Raw genomic sequence first — 25,107 nt, 5'->3', positions numbered from 1 at the left:
CTCTGCCTGCCCTCCTGACTTCCAGCATCTTCTCCCTGGTCTGGCTGAGTCCTCTGCTCCATAGTAAGTCATTGACCAGAGACTGACCTCAAGTCACGGACCTCAAGGAGGCCACGGGCCTGGTCCTCGAGGCTGATGGGAACAGATTAGGTGGACAGAAGCCAGGTGGATCTGGCACCCCAGGGAAGAGGGAGCCCTCTCTTCACTACGGCTGGGACCCCAGGGAGAGGCCTGCATCAGCTGGGGAGGGAGCCAGCACCTCCCTCCTTGCAGTCCTGCCTCTGGTGGCCCTCCACTCTGGAGGGTGAGGGACCTGCCTCTGGTCCCTGAGGGTGAGGGATCTTGGCATGCCATGGGGTATCCACCCTGCTTTGCACCGTGGCCTTTAGCAGACCCACTGCTCTGGCCCGTGGTCTCTCCACCGCTTGGTACCTGCCAAGCAAGCTGTAAGGACAAGCAGGCTATCACCAATAGGCTGTGCTGCACCCTCCTGGGCAAAGAGCTCTGTGAGCAGAGGGCAGCCGACATCACCCAGGCTCGGGGACAGCCTTCCCAGGTGGGTGCGGCTTGCAAGAGACTGCCTGGTCACTCCCACCCTGCCCTTGGGGAGCTGGCCGAGTGCATCGGGCTCCTGGCAGTGGGGAGCCCAAGTCCCTCCACCCCTCTTCTTAGCTGGTGTGGGGGGGGGCACAGGACGGATGTGGAGGAAGGACGGTGTTGAGTCGCTGTGGCCACCAGGCCCTGTGGAACCTTCTCTCCTGCTGCTGGTCAGGGGTGGGTGCCCACCCCAGGACCGACACAGTCTGCAGGCTTGGGCGGCATCGCAGACAGCCCCGTCATCAGGCCCTGCACCCCACACGCCATTCCCGCGGCAGCAGTAACGACCCCTAATGTGTGTCGTGCCCGGTACCCGACTGTTGTTCCTCACGGCAACGCTGTGGGGCTGGTACCCTGGCAACCCCGTTGGCAGGGAAGGAAACTCCTGTTTGTGGCGTACTTTAACCCACATCACTTAGATGTTTTTTATCCCCCTTTTACAGGAACCAGGGCTCCAAGGGGCTGCGACTTGCCCACATGTATTAGTGGCTGGGCCCGGGACCAGGCCTGGATTCTCTGACACCAAGCCCCGCGCGTTTCCCACTCTGCCCCTGCAGTAAACCCGAAGTGCTAATAAACGAGCACATTGATACATAATTAATCCCACCTTGGATCCCTCTGTTCTCTCTCTGGGGAGCTCTGAGCACTTCCCAGACGTGATCTCAGGCATCCTCCTGAAGCCCAGAAGAGGGAAAAGGAGGCTCTGTGCAGAGAGGGGTGGAAGAGCCGGCACAGAGGGGCTGTGGGTCTAGAAACCAGCCCTCTCGCCGTTCGGGCTGTCCCTGCCACACACCGCGGCCCCCTGCCTCTGGTAGGGCAGATCTGGGGCAGGGAGGTGTCTCTCGGGGCCGCCCGCCCTCTTCCTCTGGTCCCTTTGGGGTTGTGCCTGCGTGAGCCAGGAGGAGAGAACCTGGGGTGAGGCCCAACGCTGTGTCTTAAAGGGAAGTCATGACATTGCCGAGGCTTTTTATAGTCTTCCTTCCAAGAAGCTCTGGCTACTTCCGGTTTGTTCTCACATTCCGAGGAAGTTGGCCGAGAGCGATCAGGGTCACAGGGAGGGAGGCAGAATGCAGACCTGTGGGACAGGCCCTTGACCAAGCCATCCTCCGCCAGTGGCCCAGGAGGCAGCCCTGTTCCTGTCTGTGTTGTATGGTGAGGGACCGAGGCCAAGAGACTTCCCACGGTCACTAGGTCACGGGCAGGTCGGTGACCGGTGAGGTTTGGTTGACTTCACAGGCCGGTGCCCTGAAACCGCTGGGCTGCAGGGCGGCCTCTCTGGGCCGTCTCCCTCCCAGGGCGGCCGTGAGGTGCTGCCCTCCATGCAGGGAGAACGGGGCATCGAGGTGAAGAGCCCCTCAGGCAGCAGGACCTCCCCGAAAACCTGGTCACGGACCTCGCTCCGTTCCGCTGCCCTCAGGCAGATCACCCAGCACCCCCTCCCTGCCACAGTCTCCCCATCAGCGAAACTGGCATGCCACACTTCTTCCCCGCTTCACCCACGGCGGGGTCGTCGGGTGCCAGTGAGGCCCCGTACGCACTTGCGGCTGCCGGAGCAGTTCAGGACAGAGCTTGGGTCTGGCGGGTGGTGTGGAGAGGGCCCCAGGCTGGACGGCAGGAGCCCTGGGCTCCAGGCTGGGCTCTGCACCGGCTCCCTCGGGGCTGTGCTCACACGCTGCTCCTTCTCAGGCAGCAGGGATTCGGTGGGTTCCTGCCACCTGCCAGGCCCTTTGCTGGGAGCTAGGGACACAGCAGGAAGAAGAAAGGCAGGGTCTGTGCCCCCCCGGGAACCACACCCGACGGGGGGAAGGGGCTAGATAGTAAACAGGCTAACAGACAATGGCACTGGATGCAGGAGTGACAGTGAGGTGATGGAGAGGGACGGGGACAGGCACACCTGAGATCCGGCTGGTGGGTCAGAGGAGCCAGGTTGGAGCTAGGATCGGAGTGACACAAGAGACCAGCCACTGGAAGACTGCAGCGGGTAAGGGACACATCCGGGCGTGGGGAGGCCTGAGGGCCTGGGCGTTGAGATCGGGCACACTTGGCTGTATGAGGGACAGAGAGAAGGCCCGAGCACTGGACGGTGATCAGCGAGGGCAGCGTGGGAGGAGACAAGGCCAGGCAGGCCAGCAGCACGAGGGGAGCATTTTCTAAATGGGGTGACTGGAAATGGTGCTGGGGGGGGTCAACCAGCAGACAGACGTGCTCTCTCTGAACCTGTTTCCCCTCCCATGTGGGCTTGGCATCCCCTGAGAGGCCCCCCCCCCCACCCCCCCGAGCTATGGTCCCCTCCCCATGGTTGTGTTTGGGGTCAGAGCTTGGTAGCAGGAAAGGCAAGGAGCTGACTGTTCAGGGGAGGCACCTCCACCCTGGGCAGCTTGAGCACAGCCCAGGGACTGCCCCTGAGCCGATGCTGCCCAGCTGACACCTGGGCCTGCTGCACCCTGGGGACAGAACTGGGCTGACCTGACAGTCGGCTTCCAGGAGAGTAGGTAGATGTTGGGGTGGGGCGGGCTGCCCCAGGCCTGTGTTCTAACGGTGCTCCTCCCAGGGCGGGTGGGGTGGGACCAGGGCGCCATCCGTCCTTCCCTGTCCGCAGGAAGTGCTCCAGGAGCGTGACGGCCCCTGGAACCAAGATCGCTTGCTGTTTGTCCAGTTGCACCAGGACCATCTGGCTGGGGCGTCCTTGACAACACCCTCTCCTGTACTGCCCCTTCCCATCTGTCACCAGTGTCCGCTGCCCCGACTTCTCTCCACCCTCATGCCTGCTGTGGCCCGTGGTTACTGCTGACAAAGCTCAGACTCCAGGGCCCTGCCCGGGCTGGGCCCACTGGCCTTTCCAACTCGGTCCTCCTTTTTGCTCCCATCTGGTTAATCTGGTCTGTGTTCTGTCTTTCCTGGTCCCCCTGCGTGGGTCCTCCTGCTGAGGGGCGACCTCTGTGTTGCCCCCCTCCTGGTGGCCTCTTGACTCTGGCTTGTCCTTCAGACCTCAGCCCCGGCTCCTACCTCCTTACTCGGGCTCTGATGGGATACCCGCCCTGAGCACAAGTCACGGAATTTGTCATTGCTGGGTGTGGAGATTCGCTTCAAGTCTCTCTTTTTTTCTGGCCTGTGGGCTCTGTGAAGGCTGGTCCCGTGTCGGCCCCTGGCGTGTTGCAGGCACTGTATCTGTTGGATGTCCGACAGATAGCCAGACGATGGCAGCGTGCGCGCATTTCATTTTAACTAGGTTTCACCTGTGTTCACAGCACCCAGAGCCCACCCCCAGAGCTGTTCCTAGGCTTTCTTCCTCTCGTCTCCTCCCCTGCCCCAAGCCAGGGAGCCTGGGACCAGACCCTGGCCATGTGTGACGGTTGGGGGCTTTACCACTGCTCGGCCCGGGGCCACCACCTGTCCTGTGCTCCTGGATCAGCCAAGCCTGGGGCCTGGAGCCTGGGCCTGTCAAGGGCCTTTCGTGCAGAAAAGGACTCACTCAGATGCATGCTAGCAGCTGGAAGAAGGAACAAGAACCACACGTTCTAACAGAGCGCTCTCGAGGCCACCCAGAGAGGCTTTCAGGCCGATGGGAAGTTTGGAAATCAGGTAGAATCTCGGCATCAGAGTGGGACTAAGGCGGTGCGGGAGGGGGCCCAGGGTCAGGTGGTTTGGGAGCCAGGGCCCCTGGCCTTGGGTGCCACATCTCCTTTGCAGGCCGGCCAGGCCTCTGCTCTCCAGGGGCCGGGTGCCCTCCACACTTGCCACGAAAGCGGTAGCAATGCTGGTCATAGGAGGCTCAGGGCTGGAAGCCACAGCTGCCTCCCTCAGTGTCGGGGTTTCCCGTCCCCGGTCAGGGCCCTGTTTGGTGTTGGCGGGCTCCCAGGCTGCGAGGACGTTCTAGTCAGGCAGGCTCTGTCAAACACGGGCAGGGAGGGGGCACCCAGGAGGCCCCGGAGCCCACAATTCTAGGTCACCTCCTGCAACATCCAGAGGCAGGAGTGGTATTTATAGCAGCCAGCGGCCACCACGGGTGGGGAAGTCAGCAGGAGCTGTGATGCAGGCCACCCCCCTTCAGGTCCCCTAGCTCCCGCTGACTCCCTCACCGCCACCCTCCCGCTCCAGAGCCTTTCTGGGACAAGCAGTGAAGTCCGGGCCTGCTGAGAGAGCAGGCATTGTCACACTGCCTCCCCAAGCCCTGGAGGAGCTGAGGTGCCACTTTCTGCCTGGCAGGAGCCTCGGCCTCTGCCGGTCTGGCCAGGACCTCGTCCGTCTCCACCGCCCCAGGTGGGCATCCTGTTAGCACTCCGTGCCTGGCCCTGCCGGTCTCTCTCGGTGCTGTTAGCTCTTCTTTGAGAGGTTCATTCTAGGAGTCGCCAGCAGCTTTGCAGACCTTCCTGGGGCCAGCAGGGGGCAGCGAAAGGCCTGCCTCGTTTCCCCTGGTGGCAGGCAGTTAATGGGGGGCCGTGGGCACCTGCCCCAGGGTGACTGGGAAGAGGCCCCCGACCACATGCCTGTTACTTCCTCCCTGCTGTGTCCTCAGTAAGTGGGCTAGAAGGACGGCAGCCGTGGTCACCAGGGCCACACCCAGGGAGCAGGCAGAGAAGCAGAGGTCACAGAAGTGACAGTGTGACGCGGCTAGGGCCTCACGCCCCGGAGGGTGAGCCCTCTGGGAAAGAAAGTGACACCAGACTCTCGAGTCCAAAATCCAGCCAGGATTCTCTTCCTATGCAGACAAAAGCGGGTCCTTGGGTCCCGCCCAGGCATGAGCGGGCGGAGGAAGGCTGACGCTTTTCAGCTGCCCGATGCGGTTACCCCCATGGTGGAGGCCTGGGCTCCCCTCCCGGGCTCGCCCCATTTCCAGACTGTTGCCCAGGGCCTCCAGGCCCCACCCCCTAGGCCAGGAGAGAAGCAGGGGGAGGCCGAGCTTTCTCCCCGGGAGCACCTGCGTGGGGGTGGTGCCTCAGACACACCAGGAGGCTGCAGGAACTCAGGCCGTGGCTCTCCTGGCCAGTCCTGGGCTGATCATGCAGGACGGGGCTTAAGGCCAACTGGGGACGGGCCCTGAGCCTCACCAGGGAGGGGCCTCTGAAGTGAGAGGGCCATCTGGAGAGGAGGAAACCCCTGCACTCGCTCAGTTCTGAGCAGACAGGAGATACAGTCGGGAGCAGGAAATAGGCTTGTCCGATGGGCAGGGACGGAAGGGGCGGCGGTCGGTGGAGAGCTTTATAGCCAGTGGTTGGCAGTTTTAATCGTATTTAAAGGGCATTTCGGAGCCATGATAGGCTTTTGAGGAGGGGGTTGATTTAATTAAAACCATAAACTGTGTGTACGTGTAGCTGATGCTACTGAGCACCCGCTCTGTGCTGGCCCCTGCTCTCAGCACTTTACAGCTTTGAACTCACTTTGTCCTCACAGCAGCCCCACGAGGGAGGCTCTGTCATCACCATCCCGGTTTACAAATGCGGTCGGTCCTGTAGTTGATTGGTCCTGGGAAGTGGGCACTGTGCTCGGTGGACCTCTGAGTGAATAGAGACACCAGGACAAGAGCAGGTCTAAGACCTTCTGAGCCCCCACTCCCTCTTGGAGACTTATGGCAACTTGCGCTTGGGTGCCCAGCTTTGTCCTGCCCAGGAAGGTGGGAGGGAATGGGGGTGGGGGGGAGTCTGAAGGACAGCAGAGTCGGCCACAGGCCTCAGTGAGAGGTCCTGGGTCGATGCTTTCTGTGACCCCTTTCGTCCTCAGGGCTCAGGCCAGGCAGACACATGTGTGGCGTCAAACCAGTTTGGGCTCCTGCCTGGGGCCCCAGGGCTCTTTCCTTGGCCCTTCTGAAGCAAAACCACGTAGAATTCTAAAAGTCAAGGCCAGAGTGGACCTGAGAGGTCATCCTGTTCAGTGCCTCTCAAATGTTTTTAAGACTGTTTAGTTCAAAGAAAATGTCACAAGGAAACCCAGTATGCAGAACAGCTAAAACCCGCTCTGACGACATAGCCTACAAGCCCCAGGAAGCCCTTGCCCTGCCTGCTGTGACCACTTCCCCTTGTCTGGGGGTCCCTGAGGGTTTCCGGAACCCCGCTTCAGAGAGTGTTGATATCCCTTCACGGGACACGGGAGAGGAGGGCCACATGGGGCGCGGCCCGGGCCGGGCATGTGTGCCCTTGAAAGCAGAGCGTGCTGCCCCCATCCATGTCCCGTGGGGGGCAGGGGATGTTGGCACTCGCTGTTACATACGGGAACTCTGCAGACCTCCTCCCCTGGGAAAGCACTCGTGTTACATTGTCACTCAATGCCCGCCTGCTTCCTTGATGCCCAGGGAATGGTAGAAGTGAAACCCGATCGCCAGGCGGCTGGCCTGTGCCCTAGATGGCTGGGCTGCCCACAGAGGTGGCCGCTTCTTGGATCCTTGGCCCGTGCAGACTGTGGAAGGCGTTTTCCCCAATGTGGGCCAGACCCCGAGACCCAGCCCACAGCCTGAGGAGGTGTGACAGGACCATGCTGGTGCGCGGTATGCTGGGCTTGGGGGTGAGAGCTTCCAGAGTTGAGGTGTCTGGCTGGGTGTGCCCACTTAGCATTCTCATTAACAACCTCATTAGGGGGCCACTAATGAAGTGGAAGGTGCTAATTCCTCTCAGAGGTGTTGCCAGCACAGGGATGGGGAGTCTCCGCTTCGGGAAGCTCTGGGAAGCCAGGCCACAGGGCATTGCAGTGAACTGCCTGGTAGAGGGGGCAGGGGGGCGGGGCACTCCCAGTTGGTGGCTTTTACAGAGGCCCCTCAGGAGGCTGGGGGGGGGGGGTACGGTGAAGACAATGACAAACTGGACGGATGGGCATGAGTAGTGGGCCTCTGCCCCTCAAGGCATCCTGAGTTTGAGCCCTGGGATGTTCTGAAACTCAGACACAGATGCAGAGAATTCCAGCAGTAGCACAGGCATGGCCTCGGGCCGAGCCCCGTGGTACAAGCTGACCCGTGGGCTAGTGATTCCCATCTCACTGGCTTGTTGTGGATGAAAGGAGGCAGGGCCGGTAAAGCCTCAGCATGAGAAGGTAGGGCTTCCGGGAGAGGGAGGTCAGGTCATCCTGTAGGTTGACAAGGATAAGAGCAGGCGCGCGTCAGCCCGGTAGTGGGGGATAGAGAGCTGGGCCTCTCTGTTTAGGAGGGTTGTCCTAGATCGCAGAGAAGTTAGCACCCCTCCCACACCTCGGGGGCAGGGGCTTGGTGCAGTGAAGGCAAGGTCTGAACACTCAGGAGACGCGGCCAATAAATAAAAATAACGACAACTAGTACTTTCGATGAGCTGAGTGCTTTATATGTGTTACTTCATTTACTCTTCGTGACTCCCTTTGAAGCAGGGACCTTCGCTATCCCATTTTGCAGATGAGGAAACTGAGGCTCAGAGAAGTGAAGGTCACGGGCAAGTGGAAGTGACAGAATCAAGATTCAAACCCAGGGCTACCCCACTCCAGGGCTGCAGGGAAGGCAGCGGCGGGCTCCTCCGTTGGCCACCAGCCTCCAGGTCTATGCACTGGGGGGAGGGAGGGTTCCAGAGGAGAGCAGGGTGGACCTGCGAGAGCACGTGGGGGGAACAGGGGTGATATGGAAAGGACGCGCCCTGGGTGGAAACAAACTTGGGTTCCCCCCACAGACTGGCAGGAGGAGCTGGCCTGGGGCTTAGAGATGGCCAAGCAGCACCATCAGGAGGCTGGAGAGCCCGCCTCTCTGGGCCGTTCCAGGGTACCTTTGCCCCGGGCACGGGAATGAGTGTGGGACACGGGCCAATTCCTAATTTCAGGGAAATAACCAGTTTCTGAAGAAGAACTCAGAAACAAAGCCTGGCCTGACTGAAACCTGGAGGGACCCCTTTCACTATTGGAAACAGGTCCTTTGGGCCCACGACTGAAACCCCCAGAGGGAGGAGCAGGGGAGGGGGGTGGGGTGGGAGGACAGTCCGGCCCGGCTGCCAGAGACCCTCCGGGGCCCTCCCTCCTCCTTCCCCAGCAGCCACTTGTCCTCGCAGAGCAACTAGCAGGAGACCAAAGGCCCCACTTGATTCCCAGGGAGCTGGCTGGTGTCAGTGACAAGGCCGGTGGCAGATGGCAGATCCTGTTTGTTGTGGAAGAGAGGAGAATAATTAGCGTGAGAATGAGAAGCGGGAGCCTCAGTGATAAATGGAGCCCTGATGAGGGCTTCTCAGGAGGGGCTGGGAGCACAGCCTGGAGCAGAGCCTGGCTCTGCCTCTTGCTAAGTGACCTTGGGCAAGTTATTTAACTTCTCTGGGCCCCGGTTCATAATCCTTCAGGTGCGGTAAGACTAGCACTTACCTCAGAGGGTTGTTAAAAAGGTTAAATTAAAATCAAAGGAAGTCGTGGGGCGCCTTGGGTGGCTCAGTCGGTTAAGCGTCCAACTCTTGATCTCGGCTCAGGTCATGATCTCGCGGCTTCGTGAGCTCAAGCCCCCTGAGTTGGGCTCCGTGCCAGTAGTATGGAGCCCGCTTGGGATTCTCTCTCGCTGTCTCTCTGTGTCTCTCTCTCTCTCCCTCTGTCTCTCAAAATAAATAAATGAGCGTTTTAAAAATGTATGAAAAAAATAGAGGTAGTATTTGGGAACGGCTCACTGCAGTCCTTGGCATGTAGTAAATGCTGTGTAAGATTAAAAAAGCATAGGTGTTAAAATAATTGTTGGACGGCAAGCAGGCCTGGCCGCCGGCAGTTGGGGCTAGTCCTCCTCACTCAGCGCGCACGGCCCCAGACTGCGTTTCTGTGGAAAGAGCTCTGGCCAGCAAGCCTAGCGGTGACGTGGAGAGAACAGAGCACATAGACGCGGCCTCAAAGCCCGACTTGGCCCCTCACTCATTAGACTGTTGAGCCCCCGGAGCCTCAGTTTGCCCCCATGCGACGTGGGAACAGCCATACCCACCCCTCGGGTTGGAGTGAGGGGCAGGGGAGGCACCTCCCCTTCAAGGCTGTCCCGGTGGGGAGGACGGGGAAGGCCCTCGTTAGTCTAAGACTCAGGGGGCTCAGGGCACAAGTGGCGGCGGGTGCCCCTCCTGATCCCAGACGCACCAGGCGCCCTCTTCTAGTCCCAGGGCCTGAGCCTGGGAGGGCCCATCTCATGCTGAAATCCGGCCCCAGCCCTGGGCAGGCTCAGCTCTGCCTTCTGCTCCGGCACAGCTGAGGCGTGGAAAGCAACAGCTTTTGGGTCCCTAACTTGGGTGGCACACACCCGGGCACAGGCTGGTGGCGCACGCGGCCCCCCAGCCCACGCATGCTTTGTCTCTGTCGCCTCCTGCGGCTCCTTCCCCCTTCCTGTGCCTTCCAGAGCCCAGCCTCCATGTGGGGCCAAGACCCCAGGAAGGAGAAGGGGCTTTCAGGGTGGAAGGGACATGTGGGTCTCAGTGTCTGTGTCTGGGAAGCGGAAGTCCGACGGAAGGAGGCACAGATTTTTTTTTTTCCCTTTCAAGTAACTCAAGGAGGCTGCTCGAAATCCCAGCTCGGCCTTGTCCTTGTCGTGGGATCCTTGGGCAAATGCTGCACCTCCGCGAGTCGTGGTTTCTTCATCTGTGAAGCGGGGGTAACCGAGGCTAGAATAAGACGACATTTACAGTGTTAGCTCTGTGCTCTCTCCTGGCTCCACAGCCTGCTGACCTCGAGACAGGCCATGGGACAACCACTCGGGGCTCAGGCGTCCTCATCCGCAGAACAGGCCGACACCCACTCTCTCCCACGTGGCCGTGCGACCGTGCGTCCGCAGCCAGATGGAGACCCAGAGAGTCCTTTATGGTTTTCCAAGGCCCTGCCTCCTTGCTCTGTGAGGGGAGCTTTGAAGCCAGCGCCTGAGTTCAGAAGCAGGCAGTTGGTTGAGTCCTGCTCCTCAGAGGCAGCGCAGTGGCGAAGACACGGCTTCCGGAACCAGGCTGCCTCCCAGAGTTGTTATGAGGACGAAGAGAGATATGTTTACAGGGGGCTTAGACGAGACCCCAGACTTGGTAGGCAACTAACAAATGCCAGAAACAGCAGAAGGACTGAGTCCCAGACTTAACAGGCGGGCCATCTCCTCCCCATCACCCTGACACCCTGGAACCACCCTGCCGTCTCAGGAAATCAGAATCCGGTTTCTGCGTGTTGAGCCCCTCCCCGTGCGGGTGCTCTCACGGAAGCCACATAAGTGAACCGGGAGGTTAATTAGCTCTCTAACTAGCCGTGAAGCTGAGAAGTGGAGGGGTTAGGATCTGACCACCACCGAAGCCCGTGCTCTGGACGCTGATAAGGAGGGTCAAGAGCCATCTGCCAGCACAGTTTCAAGCAAGAGGGTGGCCCATCGGCGAGCCCGCCCCAGTTAGGATAGAGCCTCTGGGGGCCGCCATTCACCCTGCAGGCTGCCAGGGGCCTGGCCTCACTATAGTCATTCCGCCCCCAAGTCAGATGCCCTTCCCCCACCAAGACTAGACAAGCTCCAGCATCCAACACAGAAACAATCTGAGCCAGACCGAGAGAGCCTGGCAGACAGCACGTGCCTGTCCCTCTCACCTCCTGATTTCAAAGCCCTTTGAAATCCCATTCATTGTGGGCACCAAAGATCAAAATACCTTGCAGAGCTAAAAGAGCCCTTTCAGGCTGCCCAATTTCCCTTTTTACTTTGGCCACCAGGAAGCATGGAGTCTAGTAATAGTCTTACATGTAGTTCCTGTGAGGGCCTGTAAGCCTTACCCGTGTGCAACTGATTCCCCCCCAACCTTCTGTTTTGATTTCCTTAGCTTTTGTTCTGAAGCTTATTTGTTCTTCAATCTATAGTCCACCTCTTCCTTGTTTCTGGTTCCTCTAAGGCACATGCAACCATTTATTGTAAAATTAAGTAAATAATAACATAAGTACAAAAACGCAAGCCTCCTATTAATTGCCCAGGCTCATCATTCTCCAGAGGAGGAAACTGAGGTCTGGAGGGGCAGTGACACTCCGGCCTGGGGACACTGCTCTTGGGGCAGGACTGGCGGCTCTAGGATGTGGCTAGACCTGGCCCAGTCGCCAGCCTCGGCAGGCAGGGGTAAACTGAGGATCCAGGGAAGGAGGACTTGGGTCTGAGGTCTCTTTTCTGTCCTCTGCCAGCTGAGCTGCAGAGTAGTGGGGACCCTGCCATGGGAGGTGGCGGGCGAGCCAGTCGTGAATGACTCTGTTTGAAACTTATAAGCGGTTGATACCTTCTTGTGGGTGGATCTCGGGCAAGGGAGCATGTGGAGCGGCCAGTTTCTAAGAGGGTTATGCGTCAGGAGCATGAAAGAGAGATCTCTTGCAGGGAGTTCGACGAGGGTGTGCGTGAGGAAGGGGGAGGGAGGGAGGGAGGGAGCCCGCCCCGGGTCTCTGGGACTGTGTGTCCAGCCCCCCGCCCCCCCCCCCCGGGCGTGACACCACAGGGCTGGAAGTGTAGGGAAGCCAGGAGCCTCTGGGGCCTTTCTGAACCTCGGTTTCCTCACCCATAAAAGGGGGCGACGGGACTGTTTCTGAGCCCCTCCTAACCGACATTCCTTCATTAGGTGTGGGCCTCAGGTGGCAGTAGGTATGACCTGTGTCTCCCACCCGCAGAGTCTCTGAGCCTCAGTTCCTCCTTCGGGAATAGTGCTGGCAGGGGAGGATTTGCTGGGCACTTGGCTGTGTGACAGCTGCTGTCTTAAGTGTATGGCTCATTTAACCCTGTGACAGTTCTGAGGGTAGGTACTGTTCTCAGCCCATTTTAGAAACTGAGGCATGCAGAGGTTAAGTAACGTGCCTAAGGTCACACAGACAGTACGTGCGGGGCCAGCTTGCAGGCACGGTCTGTTTTTAGAGTGTGCAGACTGAGTGCTGTTGTCACCCGCCTCCCTGCTGTGAGACCAGAACTTGGGACACAGGAGATGCTCACCTGCTGTCAGGCCCTATGGTTATCCCTCCCTTCCAGCTCTGGCCAAGTGGGAGATCTCATGGGCTGACCTGGAAGCTGGGGGTGGCCCTAGACGGCCTCTCAGAACACATCACCCTGTCTCCTGTGGGTGCCGGGCTCATCCTGGCTCTGGCGACCTGACCCTACTCCCGTCTCCCACCAGCCCTGGGCCATCAGGAGGACAGATACAGCAGCCGTGCCCTCCTTCCTCACCTGGGGGCTCTGGGCACCGTGCTGGCTAGGACCAACTGTGGGAGGGCTCTTCTCCAAAACCGGCTCCCAGGGCCAAGCCCAAGGGGACCTTAGGATCAGAGGATGAGGCCCAGCCTGGGGCGCTTTTAGCCAGCAACCTCCCAAGGCCCATCCATGGTGAGGGCAGGTTAGCCTGTCCGGGCTTACACCTGTTCAGTAAGGCTCCTGCCCGCCAGCTAGAGCCAGCCATGGGCATAGACAGCATCTGCCCAGACCTCAGCACCCAGTCACAGATCACCCTGCCAGGAAGTCCCCAGAAAGCCCCCCAGGAGCTGTCCCCCCAGGACAGCCCCACAAATGGATGCTTCGGGTCTGCCGGGGCCTGTGCAGGCCCCAGTGACATTGTCCCAGCCAGTTCCAGCTACAGTGCTCTCAGGAGGGGTGTTATCCCAGCTTTGCAGGCAAAGAAACTAAAGCCCTGGACTGGTCAGGAGAGCCAGAGGAGGGGAAGATGGTTGTCCCTCGGTGGTCAGGGGAGGCACTGGGGTGGGACATTTCCCAAAAAGCCAAGGACATGAATTAAGAGGGAAAGGAGCCCTGTCCTCTCTGGCACTGTGACTGGAGGAGAGGTGTTGCAGCAGCTTTGGCCGGGTGGGGGTTGGGGGGGTGGGGAGGGCCGCACCTGTGGTTCAGGACACTGAGGCCGGTGCCAGGTAAGACGTGCTCGCACCCCAGGGGCTCCGAGTGCGTGTCAAGCACCGCAGGACCCAGGCCCTTAGGGACCCCCGGTTGAGCCGGGGCAGGGATAGGCAGCGAGGCATAGACACGTTTACTATAAGACACTATGCCCAGGGCTACCCTGGGATGAGAGGTCTGGGGGTCCCATAAGGGAGCAGCCTGTTGTACCTGTCAAGAGTGGGTTTCAGAGAGGCCATGACTTTGGGCTGGCCTGGAAAGGTGAGTAGGATTTTGCCTGGCAGAGGAACTGGAGCAAGCAATGCACGGACTCTTCCAACAGGGTGTTTTTTAGGGCAATGTAAGTTTTGGGGGGAGTTGGGAAAGAAAGGTGGGGCAGTGTGAGGAGGGGATGGAATCCCCCGCCCACAGCCAGAAAGAACTGACTAGCTTAAGGCAGTCTCTGTACTTGTATCTGCCTATGCCCTGGATCCCCGGGAGTTGGAGAGCATTTTCCTGGTCCAGGACTCAGAGAGGGCCAGGCACCCGCACAAGGTTGCACAGCCTGCCAGCTGGAGACTAAGCCACTGTCTGAGGGGCTTGGACTTTATCCTGCAGGCATGGGAGCCCTGGAAGGTTTTAAAAGTAGCAGAGAGCCTGTACCTTTTTAAAAAAGAGTTTTGTATTTTTAGAAAGAGGCACTCCCCAGGTGATCGATACTTAACTTGGGAGCCTGAATCACCAGCGGGGAAATGGGGCTTTGTGGATGGGGGAAGAAAGGGACCACCAAGGGCTACTAAAGTCAATCCATCCACGTGAGGGGGGTCTTGGTACCCCATTCAGACCTGCCAGAGCTGGGGGCCTAGCCAGGGGCCGTGGGGAGCCCCCAGAAGTGCCTCCGTTCTTCCCCGCTGGAGGAGGCACCACTCCTGCCCCAGAGATGCCACTGGTCCGGGGTGAGGAGGGGAGGCTGTGAGCCCCACAGATGCAACTGTTGGAGGGCATCGACCCTGTGCCCCAGGGAAGGAGAGCGAGAGGAGGTGCTTTGTGGCAGCCCCAGACCAGGAAGTAGCCTCTGCCCCCCCCCGCCCCCCGCTGAGACATTTCCTGCAGATGAAATCACATCCCCAGCAGGGGAACAGGCCCCCATTGTGAAGGGCTGGGGTCTCAGAGAAAGGGTGCCTTTCAAGCCCTTAAAAATAGCAGCCCTGAGATCCATGAATCCACATGGAGTGAAGCGGCCCAGCCTCCCCCAACGGCACAGGCCCTGTGACCCCCATCCCACACTGTGACCTGTCGTTGACCAGCCACAGTATCCACTAGCCCAGGCGGGGGAAGGGTGGCCAGTTCCCACCCACCCCCACCCCCTGGGCTCACAAGCTCTTCCTCTGCCTTGCCCACTCCCTGAGCCCCTCCCTGCCATTATCCAGCACCTCTGGGGCCTCTGCTGACATTCTCTCCCGTGGTCCTCCCCAGAACTTTAGCAGGTGGGGTCGAGTGACATTTTACAGATGAGGAAACTGAGGCACAGCTAGTAGGTCACACAGTTAGTGGGTGTCGGGGCCCCGGTTTGAAGCCAGGCAGCTGGGGCACCTGGCCCTGTGCCAGGATCCTGGGGTGGTGGGCTGGCCCCGGGTACAGGCTGGAGGAACAGGGCACCCGGTGGGATCAGCCCGAAGGAGCCCTGCCACGTGAGCTGGGTGGGCACTGGCAGCGGCCGTGGCTGTCGGCCTCAGGCCGGTCGCCCCCTGAGCCTGGGCAGAGGCTGGCACTGCGGGCATCACTCCGGTGGCTTGACAGAACTGACAGGCCTTCGGGCACCTCCGCGGGGCCAGGGGCCAGGCTCTCCCCATTTCCCGCTGGAGCGCAGGGAGGGCAGGGCTGTGCGCACACACGCAGGTCGCGTGTGAGTTCGCACGTGTGAGGTGAAGGAGTGGCAGCCGGTCTAGACTCCTAGAGGTGAAGGGTGGGGATGCCCCTTGGGGGATCGGGGAGGGCCCTCTGCAGGGCCCCCCCCCCGAGAACACGATGGGTGGGTGGCTGGCAGAGGCAGGACCCTCCAGCCCCCCTAGGACGGCACACCCCTTCCTCCCGCCACCACAGGGGTCTGGGCGGAGTAGCGCTTAGAGGGGATGGGAACTGCAGCACCTGCTGGGACCCAGCTGGCCCCCTGCGCCACCTGGAGACGGGAGGGGCTGGGGAGACCCGCAGCTGAAACACCAGCTGTTGGCAGCGCTGGCTGGCCCCAGCCCCTCCTGGGACCCACTGGCTGGAGCCCCGGCCCTCCACCCCCGGCCACCCCACCCCACCATGCGGCTCCCGGGCTCTTCATCCTTCTCCCCACTTCCCAGAATCCGCGCTCTGACTCCTCCTTGGAGAGAGTGGGATGATGTCACTTCCTGAGGGGGGAGGAGTAGGCACGACCCCGACAGGCTAGCCCGGGCCGCCAGCTCGCGGGGAACAGCCTGGCAGCGGCTGGAGTGGCTGCACCAGGGGGAGAGAGAGATGGGCTGGCTTGGACATGCCGGCTGGCCCCCCGGCCCCATGTCCCCTCATCCAGCCTGAGTGCCGTGCCCACCGGCCGGGGGATACCTGGTCACTTGCTTCCCGAGTGATGCTGGTCTCCGAGGACACTCGCTTTCCCCGGAGCCGTCACCGGGGAGAGGAGGAGGACTTGCCGCCCGCCTCTGGACCAGGTGCCATGTAAGCCTCTGGGCCTGGGGGCAGGTGCCCACCAGCGGGGGCGCCCACCCCCCCTACGGCAGGGAGTCCTCTGCACAGTTCAGCACAGGGTTACCCTGGAGCCCCTCACCAGCATCTCCCCGGACGACCCCCCTGTGGGGAGCCTCCTGGCCTGCAGCACTACCCTTGCTCCTGGGGCTCTAGGGAGTGGGGGTCCCTGGATTCTTGGGCACTCCTCCCTGAGCTTGCCTGTGGCGAATTTGAACTCAGCGGCTTCGGAGAGTTTTGAACTGGGCAGCAAAGGTTGCGTGGCTCAGCGTGGGCATGGAAGGTGTGGGTGCCAGGAGGACGGGGTGCCCTGCAGGGCCCAGTCACTACCCTTTGAGTAGAGGGGCTGGATGGCCCCCATCATGCTCCTGACCCCGGATCCCAACTATGCCCCTCCCTACCAAGGGGCATAGCTGTGGTTGGGCATTCTGCCTGATGAGTGTAAAATCAAGTCACAGAGCACACTCCCAGGGGTCCAGCAAAGCAAGAAACTGAAGAGCTCATTCAACAGCTCCTTGCTGAGCACCTACTGCGTGCTGGGCGCCCTCCCGCCTTTACGCTCGGCCCATGTACGCCCTTACCCCCACCTTCCCCAAGGTCTTCAGCCTTCTGCTTGTTTGTTTTGGGCTGAGAAGCCCCCATCCCACCCCCAAGGACTGCACGCACTGGCCAGATCTGGAAAAAAGGCAACAGGGGAGCTGGGGGCTTCCCTGATCCCACGTAGGGAGAGGCAGGGGGTGAGCCCAGGTCTTTAACGGAACTGGGAAGTTACTGTTGGGGTGACCCCAGGGAGAGCCGGTCCCGAAGGGCCAGCGCCAGTCTCGGGGACAGGAGAGTCCTCAGGCATAAGGCCAAAGCCAGCGTCTAGCTGCTGAGGTCCTTTATATTGGCTCTGGGGGTGTGGATAGGGCTGGAGGTAGGTCCTGCCCCGGGATGGATCAGCATTTCCGATGGCCTGGAAGCCCGTGGGCCGTGGGGCCTGGGAGAGATGCTCGCGTGCCGGCCACGCCTGGCCGAGGAGTATGCCACAGCAGCCCAGGCAGCCACAGGGTCCTCTGCTGTCTTGCAGGAGGTGAGCACCAGGCCCGCTGAGCCTCTGCAGAGCCGCCAGCCATGCCCGGGATCGTGGTGTTCCGGCGGCGCTGGTCTGTGGGCAGTGATGACCTCGTCCTGCCGGCCATCTTCCTCTTCCTCCTGCACACCACCTGGTGAGTCTTGGGGCCATGCCACAGGCCTGGAAGAAGGCCTTCTGGCCATCCGTGCTGCCCCTGTCATGCTCCCAGCTCCTAGGAGTTGGTGTCTGGAACCCCCACCACCTAGGGACATACCCACGTGGTGCCCAGAGGCCTTGCCTGGCCACCACTGGCCCTGGCCCCGTGACTGGGCAGGGCCGCTGCTGCTGTCCCCCCGCAGCTGGCGGCTGGGCTCCCTGCTCTCGCCTCCCTGTTCCCGGCCGCCCGTGTCCTCAGAGGCACTAGATAGCAGGAGGACGGTGCTCCTGAGCCTGAAGCTGTGAAGCCCTCCAGCCACTGAGTCCTGGCTGGCCAGGGAGCTCGGGAGGTGCCCGCACGGCCTGGCCCCTCTCACGTGCGCGTTTCCCCAGGTTTGTGATCCTGTCTGTGGTGCTCTTCGGCCTGGTCTACAACCCCAACGAGGCCTGCTCCCTGAACCTGGTGGACCACGGCCGCGGCTACCTAGGCATCCTGTTGAGCTGCATGATCGCCGAGATGGCCATCATCTGGCTGAGCATGCGCGGGGGCATCCTCTACACAGAGCCCCGCGAATCCATGCAGTACGTGCTCTACGTGCGCCTGGGTAAGGGCCACCCGCCTCGGGTGGGGGCGGCTCCGGACCACCCCCACCTCCACCCTCCTCTCGCGCTCCGTCATTCATCCGGCCAACATCTGGTGGGCACACGCGATGGGCCAGGCCCTGGGCCAGCACCAGGGTCCAGCGGCGAGCCAGCAGGCTTACCGGGCTTACGTTCTGGACCAGGGGTGGGCGGACGGTGGCCTGAGGGCCACATCCAGCCTGCCGTCTGTTTTTGTAAATAGTTTTATTGGAACCCAGCCACACTCATTCGTTTACGTGCTCTCTCCCTATGGCTGCTTTTGCATGTCTCTAGCGGAGCTGAGTAGTCATGACCGAGAATAGGACCCACAAGTGTAAGATACTTACTCTGGCCCTGACAGAAAAAGTTCTTTGGCCCCTGTTCTAGGCCAAGTGCGTCTCTTCAGCTGCTTTGAAGTCCTCCCCCAGGCAGCACTCCCCTTCCCCAGAAGCCTCTCCGGGGCCCAGATTCGCTCCCTGGGGGGCCGGCCTGTGTTCTCTTTCTGGGCTTCGGTTCCAGCTGCTGTTCCCGGTCTTTCCTCGTGAACGCTTCTCGGGGGCTTCTGTGAACCGCGCTAAGCCCTTCCCCTTGCTAAGTGAGGGAGGAGCCATTTTTGGTCTCATTTTACAGATGAGGAATCTGGGGCCCCGGGGAGGTTAATTAGCTCCCTTCAAGGTCACACGGCTAGTGTGTGTGTGTGTGTGTGTGTGTCAGAGCTGGGGTTTGAACCCAGGTTGTTTGTCTCCAAAGCCTGGAGTCTGAGCTGCCGCAGGTGCTGCCTGTGGAGCCGGGGTCTCTAACGCTGCCCCGCGTCCCCACACCCCCGGCCTGGGCAGCCACGCGGCCTGCTCGGGTTCCTCCTTCCTCCCTCCCTGAGTGCCGGAGCCGCCTCCTGGGGAAGTAGCAGTCTCTGTGAGTGAACCCTCTCCCATCTAATTCTCCACAGTCCTGTAACGCAGACGTCATCACTCCATTTTACAGATGAGGAAACGGAGGCCCAGGGAATTAGGTAACTTGCCCAAGATATGCCTGATACCGGAGTTCACAGGCATAATTCTAAAATCCTGAAAGAACAGAGAAATGCCACTTCATCCTCTGCCTTTCCAGGGGGATCACCCTCTGAGGGGGAACCTCAGGGGCCCTTGGGCATTTAAGCTGGAACAGGCGGCGGGCACGCTGTGGCAGGACAGAACGGTGGCGGGACCGCCGTGCCCCGTGGGCCCTCTCTGCCGCGAGGCTGGTGGCCCTGCCGCAGGAGGGACCGGGCGGAGGTTCCGGGGGCCCTTCCCTGGCAGGCCCACCCTGGCCATCCTTCAGCCAGCACCTTGCTCTCCTTGCAGCCATCCTGGTGATCGAGTTCATCTATGCCATCGTGGGCATCGTCTGGCTCACTCAGTACTACACCTCCTGCAACGACCTCACTGCCAAGAACGTCACCCTCGGTATGTGAGCCAGCCCCCCCCCGCCCCGGGGGTTGGAAGGGACAGGGTCAGCTTAGAGAAGAGGAAGCTCAGGCACCTCCCAGGGCAAAGGGTTTCTGTGAGGACACTGGGCAGGATGGCGGTGGCCTTTATCCTGCGGTCTGCCATCCCGCCTCAGAGGAACCTGTTGTGTGCGGGGGGCGGGGGGGGGGGGTGGCGCACAGCCTCACCAGAAACCCACAGAGCTGGCCGCTCTGAACCAAGGGTGGGCCTTGGGGTCATGGCTCAGGGGGACTCGGGGGGCACGGGGACAACCACGGGGACAACCAGGTGACCAGAGGCCGGGGCCGGGGGCTTCTGAGCCTGGCGGTGACAGGGAGGCTCCGGCGCCCCTTTCCCCAGAGCTGGCGAGCCAGGGAGGTCCCCCCCAGCACCTCCCCACCTTGTTTCCCACCGCCGCCCCGTAGGGATGGTCGTCTGCAACTGGGTGGTCATCCTCAGCGTCTGCATCACCGTCCTCTGTGTCTTCGACCCCACGGGCCGCACCTTTGTCAAGCTAAGAGCCACCAAGAGGCGGCAGCGCAACCTCCGGACCTACAACCTCCGGTCAGTTGGCTGGGCGGGCGGGCGGCCCCCTAGCAGGTGCGCGGACAGGCGGGCACAGCCGGCCCCGAGCCGCCCAAACCGCAGCTCCGCCTGTGTGAGCCACGGGCATTGGCCAAAGTCTTAACGTCCCCCTGCCTCAGTTTCTTGGTCTGTTAAGCGGGAATAATGACAGCTCCTGCCTCCGACGGCTGCCGTGAGATTTAAATAAAGTAAGCGGGAAGTGGTTAATGCTGTGCTCACACGCTTGGTACGTGCTCGGTAAATGGGACCGTTGTTACCATTGCCTTCATTTTCAGTGCTTTTTTGTTTTTCTTGTTTCCGTTTTCATTTATTTTGAGAGAGCACAAGAATGTGCATGCGTGCAGGGGTGGGGCAGAGAGAGGGAGAGAGAGAAGCCCAAGCAGGCCCCACATAGGGCTCAAGAGCCCAAAGCAGGGCTGGAGCTCACGAACTGTGCTACCGTGACCTGAGCCAAAGCTGAGAGCCAGACATTTAAACGACTTAAGCTCACTTAAATGACCGAGCCGCCCAGGTGCCCCCATCTTCAGTGCTGCGAATCACAAGGGTCATAATAGCACGAAGCACGCATAACCCAAACCAAGCATCACGTGTGCTACCTGACGGCAGCTCTGTGAGGTCACCCCTATGACGCAGGCAGAGCTAGGACACAGAAGTTACGTGACTTGCCTGAGTGACACAGCCAGGATATGATGGAGCTAGGCTCAAGCTTTAGGAGATCTGGCTTTAGGGCCCTTGCTCCTAACCACTTGGCTAGGCTGCCTCTACGATTAAGGGACCTAGAGAAGGTTAATCAAGGAAGGCTTCCTGGAGGAGGTAAGTTTTGCACAGCCTTTAAAAGAAAGGGGAAAGCTGTGCCATGTTAGAGAAAATGAGGGAGGGAATCGAGGGTCATAGTGATTCCTGTTTCTTGAAAGAAAAAGAGAGGGGAGGGGGGCTTCCAGAGTGCCCTCTGGTGACTCTACTATGACCCAGGCTCTGTGAGGACCCCCTTTTGCACCATCAGTCCACTGGGTCATTCTCCAACCTGGTGCTGTTAGGAGATCCATTCTATCGATGAGGAGGAGTCAGTCCCAGAGAGGGCAGGTCACTTGCCACAGGTCATGCTGATGAGAGTGGTCGTGGCGACTCCGTCTCCAGGGCAGGGGAATCAGGAGCCCTCAGCCAGGGCTTCGGGTACCCCAGGAACTCTCCCCACCCCGCCCTCCTGCGCCTCCGCTCTGGGCTCCCCTCAGGCCCTCCACGTCAGCTCGGCTCAACGGCCAGAGCCACACCCGCGCCTGGGCTGGCCACCTCCCAGCCCAAAATACCAGGTCCCAGAGCCAAGGCCCTGGAGCCCGTTTTCCCTGGCGGTGCAGTGGGCCACCACCACCCCGTCCCATTTTCGCGCTCAGAGCCCACGCCCCCACCCGACCTGGTTTCTGGGCTCCTGGGGCCCTGGAAAAAAAAAATCTCCCCTCTCTGATTCTGGGTAATTGCCCTGGGGGCCCAGGGAAGCCAACGCCTTTGCAGTTGGGGGCTGTCGGCTTAATTAGAAAGTTTTCCTGTGGTTTCTGGCCCTGTGGGGGCAAGAGGCCTCAGAGCTCCGGGCTCCGACCTGTTGCGTCTTCTCCAGCTCTCCGCAGGGGTCGGGAGGGCAGCCTAGGCTGCAGCTTGGTTAATATGACCACCTCTCACTCGGGCTGGTCTCCGCTGGCCCTCCCTCAGCTCTGAAAGCCAACAGTTTTTTTTTTTTTTAATTTTTTTTTCAACGTTTATTTATTTTTGCGACAGAGAGAGACAGAGCATGAACGGGGGAGGGGCAGAGAGAGAGGGAGACACAGAATCGGAAACAGGCTCCAGGCTCTGAGCCATCAGCCCAGAGCCTGATGCGGGGCTCGAACTCCCGGACCGCGAGATCGTGACCTGGCTGAAGTCGGACGCTTAACCGACTGCGCCACCCAGGCGCCCCGCCAACAGTTTTTTTAACAAGGACATTTTCAAGCCTGCCTGCCCTTTCTCCACTTCCAGGAGAACGACACTGACAGGTTATTTTAGCATCTGGAAGTCAGGGCCCTCTCTCCTTCCAGTGAAATCTCGTAGGGGTTGGGAGACAGATTATTCCCAGCGCTATTCCCTGGGAGCCTTGACCTTGGATCTTTGCAGGGGTGTCTTCCCTCCCTTCACTTTAGTGAGCCCCGGGGCAGAGGGGTGCTGGGTCCATGAACTTCCTATCCAGATTCGGTGTCTCTCTGCTGGTGTGGGTCTCCAGTAGCATGAGGCCAAACCCGTCACTGGCTCCATCTGCCACCTGCTGGACCTAAGGGGTAGTGCAGTCAAGTGTATAGTCAGCACTTTCCGTCAACCAGAGGCCCAGCAGGAAATACTCTTTAAAAGCCCATTAGATTAGAAAGAGTTAAAGATTAAATGTGATGCTCTGGGAACCCAGCTTGCCAGCATGCTGTCCCTTCATCAAGCCCCTGGCAGGTGGGACGTTGGTTTATGACGTAAGGCTGCCCAGGTCCCTTAAGAGCTGGTAGATCCCAGAAGCGGCAATTCCCTTCTATCCTTCGCGCCCTTTCCTAACCCCCTCCTCTAGCCCTAGAAAGCTCTGTGGCTTTCCCTGTTCCTTGTGGCCCACTGCCTTATGGAGCCAGGGCTGCAGGAAGCAGCCCCTAGCTGCAGAGAGAAGCCAACAGGCTCGGCAAGGAGGGCCTGGCCTGTCACTCCTGATGGACACTAAGAGCCTTGCAGCCATTCGGGGCCACCCCTATTAACCACCAAGCATCAGGATCTGAAGGGGCTGGAGGGAGGGGGAGGGCACACGTCACAAAAGCAAACCAGCCCTGTCTTGCTCAATCTTGAAAATGACATATTTAATGTCTGTGCTCTTAAATTCACACTCAAAACACCCCGATTTCTGGGCATCCAGAAATTGGAAGGGGCCCAGTGGATAATTGGCCAGTTGCTCTGCCTTTGGGTACAGACTCCTGGATACCCTGACTCCCCATCAGAGCAGCTAGACACATTGGGACGGGGTTGAGGGGGGTGGCGGGAATAGACAGGCGCCAGCCATGCAGATGAAAGGTGGGGGCCCTTGTCCCCTCTCATGTAACAGAGCCAAGGCGTTGAGAAATACAGAGCCTCATCTGGCCCTTAAACTCCCCCCAAATACAGGGAGAGAAATCCTTTCCAAGGGGAAGTAAGTCTGTCCAACAGGTCTGCTCCGGGTTTCACAGTGACTTGGCTGAGAGGCCCAGCACCCTGCTGTTGTCTCCCTGGGCTCATAGTTTGCACTGTTGGATACCCAAGCAGTCCCCAGTTTGGGCTCCCACCTCTGAAGCCCCCAGGCCCAGGCCTGTTCTCTCCTAGACCTCCTGCCGGGGAGCCCTTTGCTGCGATCCTGGGAACAGGCTGCCCTGTTTCCATCCCATCTGGACCTAGGCTCTTCCGGTCCCATCCCCTGACCTCACACATACCAACTCTCCCCCTCTGCAGGCACCGCTTAGAGGAGGGTCAGGCCACCAGCTGGTCGCGCCGGCTCAAAGTGTTCCTCTGCTGCACTCGGACGAAGGACTCCCAGTCAGTAAGTACTGGGAAATCTCTCCCGTCAGGTTCACATCCTGCTGTCAGCCACTCCGGAGCCCTCACTCCGTGGCGGAGCCAGGCGGGGCGGGGCTGGTCGACGGGCGCCGCCGGGTTTTAAGCAAGAGCGAGGTGACAGCCTGCTCACACGAGGATCTGTTACCCGCTGACCGCACTCCCTCCAGCAGGCGAAACAGCCGGTCCCCTGCTTTGTCGAGGGGACGGAAAGGTTTCGAGACCTTCCATCCACCCCCTTTGGAACTTACAGCCTAGTTTGGGGAGGACGTACTGAAAAACCAGGGTGGCCTGAAAGCAAAGAACAGCATGGGAACACAAGTGACTCTGGGAGATGCTTCGGAGCTGTCGAGTGCTGAGCCCCAGTCGCACCCAGTCAGCCTCCGCACCCTGTGCTCCGCGGAGCAGCCGAAGGGTCGGGCCGGTCAGTGCCGGGCGCTATGGAAGAAAGGCCCGGTCAGCTGAGGGCGGCCCCTGGTGGGGCGGCAGGGCCCCCGGGGCCCTTGAGGCAGAGTCCCCCCCCCCCCCAGTGCTGGCAGGGCCCTTAGACACCATTTAGGGCCCCCCCCCCTCGTTTTATAGATCAGGCGGCTGAGGCCCAGAGGGCCCAGACTTGTTCAGCGTCCCACAGCTAGTTAGTGGCCGAGCCGGTGAGGTCAGGAGACCACTCCTCCCCGAGGCAGACAGCAAGTGGCCTCCATGGAAGCCGCCGGAGGCCCGAGTGGCTCCTTCCCACCAGCAGTCCCTGCCTGGTGAGCTGTGGAATGAGTGATCGGGTATAAGAAAGCCCCACCCCCCTCCGTCCCTGGAGGTGGTGCCTCTCCATCACTCTGCTGTGTTGCTGAAAGTTGGAACTGAGCGCCAACACGGAAAATCAGGGCGTTTACGTACGGGTGGCATCTCTGGATCTGGCTCGCGGCGCAGTCAGCCGGGGGCTGAGAAGGAGCAGGCTCGGTCTGGCCTCATTAGGCCTTTGAGTTTGCAACCCCTGATTTGTCTTCCCTTTCGAGTGCCAGGCACTCAAGGGTGAAAGAAACCCGGCAAGAGAGAACCCCTCGCCACGAGTGTGTTCCCGTCACAGCCTCCCCTAAGAGGTTAGGGAGGTGCTTCCAGACTTCTCCTCCGACTGAGGCAGGGAAGGCACTGAGCGCACCGACCAGCGTGGCCGCCTGGCCCGGGCTCGGGCCGGCCTGAAGACCGGGCTTACAGGGAACCCGGGGAGCGGGGGGCCACTGGCCCAGAGTCACACCTTTCTCCAGGCACATCGTGAGGGTCCCTGAGCCTGCAGCTGTGGGCAGCTGGGGGAGGGGGCCTGACACCCCAGAGGCTCAGCCCTTAGGAGGCCGTTCGAGGTCACAGCTGGTGGGAGGTGGGAAGAAACTTAGCGTGGAGAGGCAGCGGCCAGGAGCTCAGTTTTGGCTTCTCTGCTAGAGAGAAAGGCGGAAGAGAACAAGCCGGGCCGAGCAGGCCTTGATTCCTAGTGACTGGGGAAAGAACAGGAAATGGCTCACGTTGGCATCTGTGCGTGGTAGGCGGTGATGGTGAGTGCCGTAGGAGCTCTGAGGACAGAAGAGGGC

The 25,107-nt window shown here is 60.5% G+C and overlaps 1 protein-coding gene across 5 annotated transcripts in view; it reads left to right on the top strand.

The window, feature by feature from the left end:
- Nucleotides 1-25,107, top strand: part of DAGLA (diacylglycerol lipase alpha) — a 63,288-nt gene that overhangs the window by 21,010 nt on the left and 17,171 nt on the right. The window contains exons 1-6 of one of the 5 annotated variants that reach the window (XM_047823626.1): nt 2,451-2,462; nt 17,145-17,283; nt 17,679-17,867; nt 19,247-19,348; nt 19,730-19,933; nt 23,429-23,516. In XM_047823626.1, the coding sequence (XP_047679582.1) occupies nt 17,189-17,283; nt 17,679-17,867; nt 19,247-19,348; nt 19,730-19,933; nt 23,429-23,516 (678 nt within the window). In that variant the 5' untranslated portion in view covers nt 2,451-2,462; nt 17,145-17,188. Of the gene's footprint in view, nt 1-2,450; nt 2,463-3,684; nt 4,180-17,144; nt 17,284-17,678; nt 18,916-19,246; nt 19,349-19,729; nt 19,934-23,428; nt 23,517-25,107 lie in introns of those variants that run through there. The other 4 variants (XM_047823624.1, XM_047823628.1, XM_047823625.1 and 1 more) reach the window with 4 other exon arrangements.

This window comes from Prionailurus viverrinus, chromosome D1, assembly GCF_022837055.1.
Source record: "Prionailurus viverrinus isolate Anna chromosome D1, UM_Priviv_1.0, whole genome shotgun sequence".
NCBI lineage: Eukaryota > Metazoa > Chordata > Mammalia > Carnivora > Felidae > Prionailurus > Prionailurus viverrinus.
This window is presented reverse-complemented; position numbering and strand designations above follow the sequence as displayed.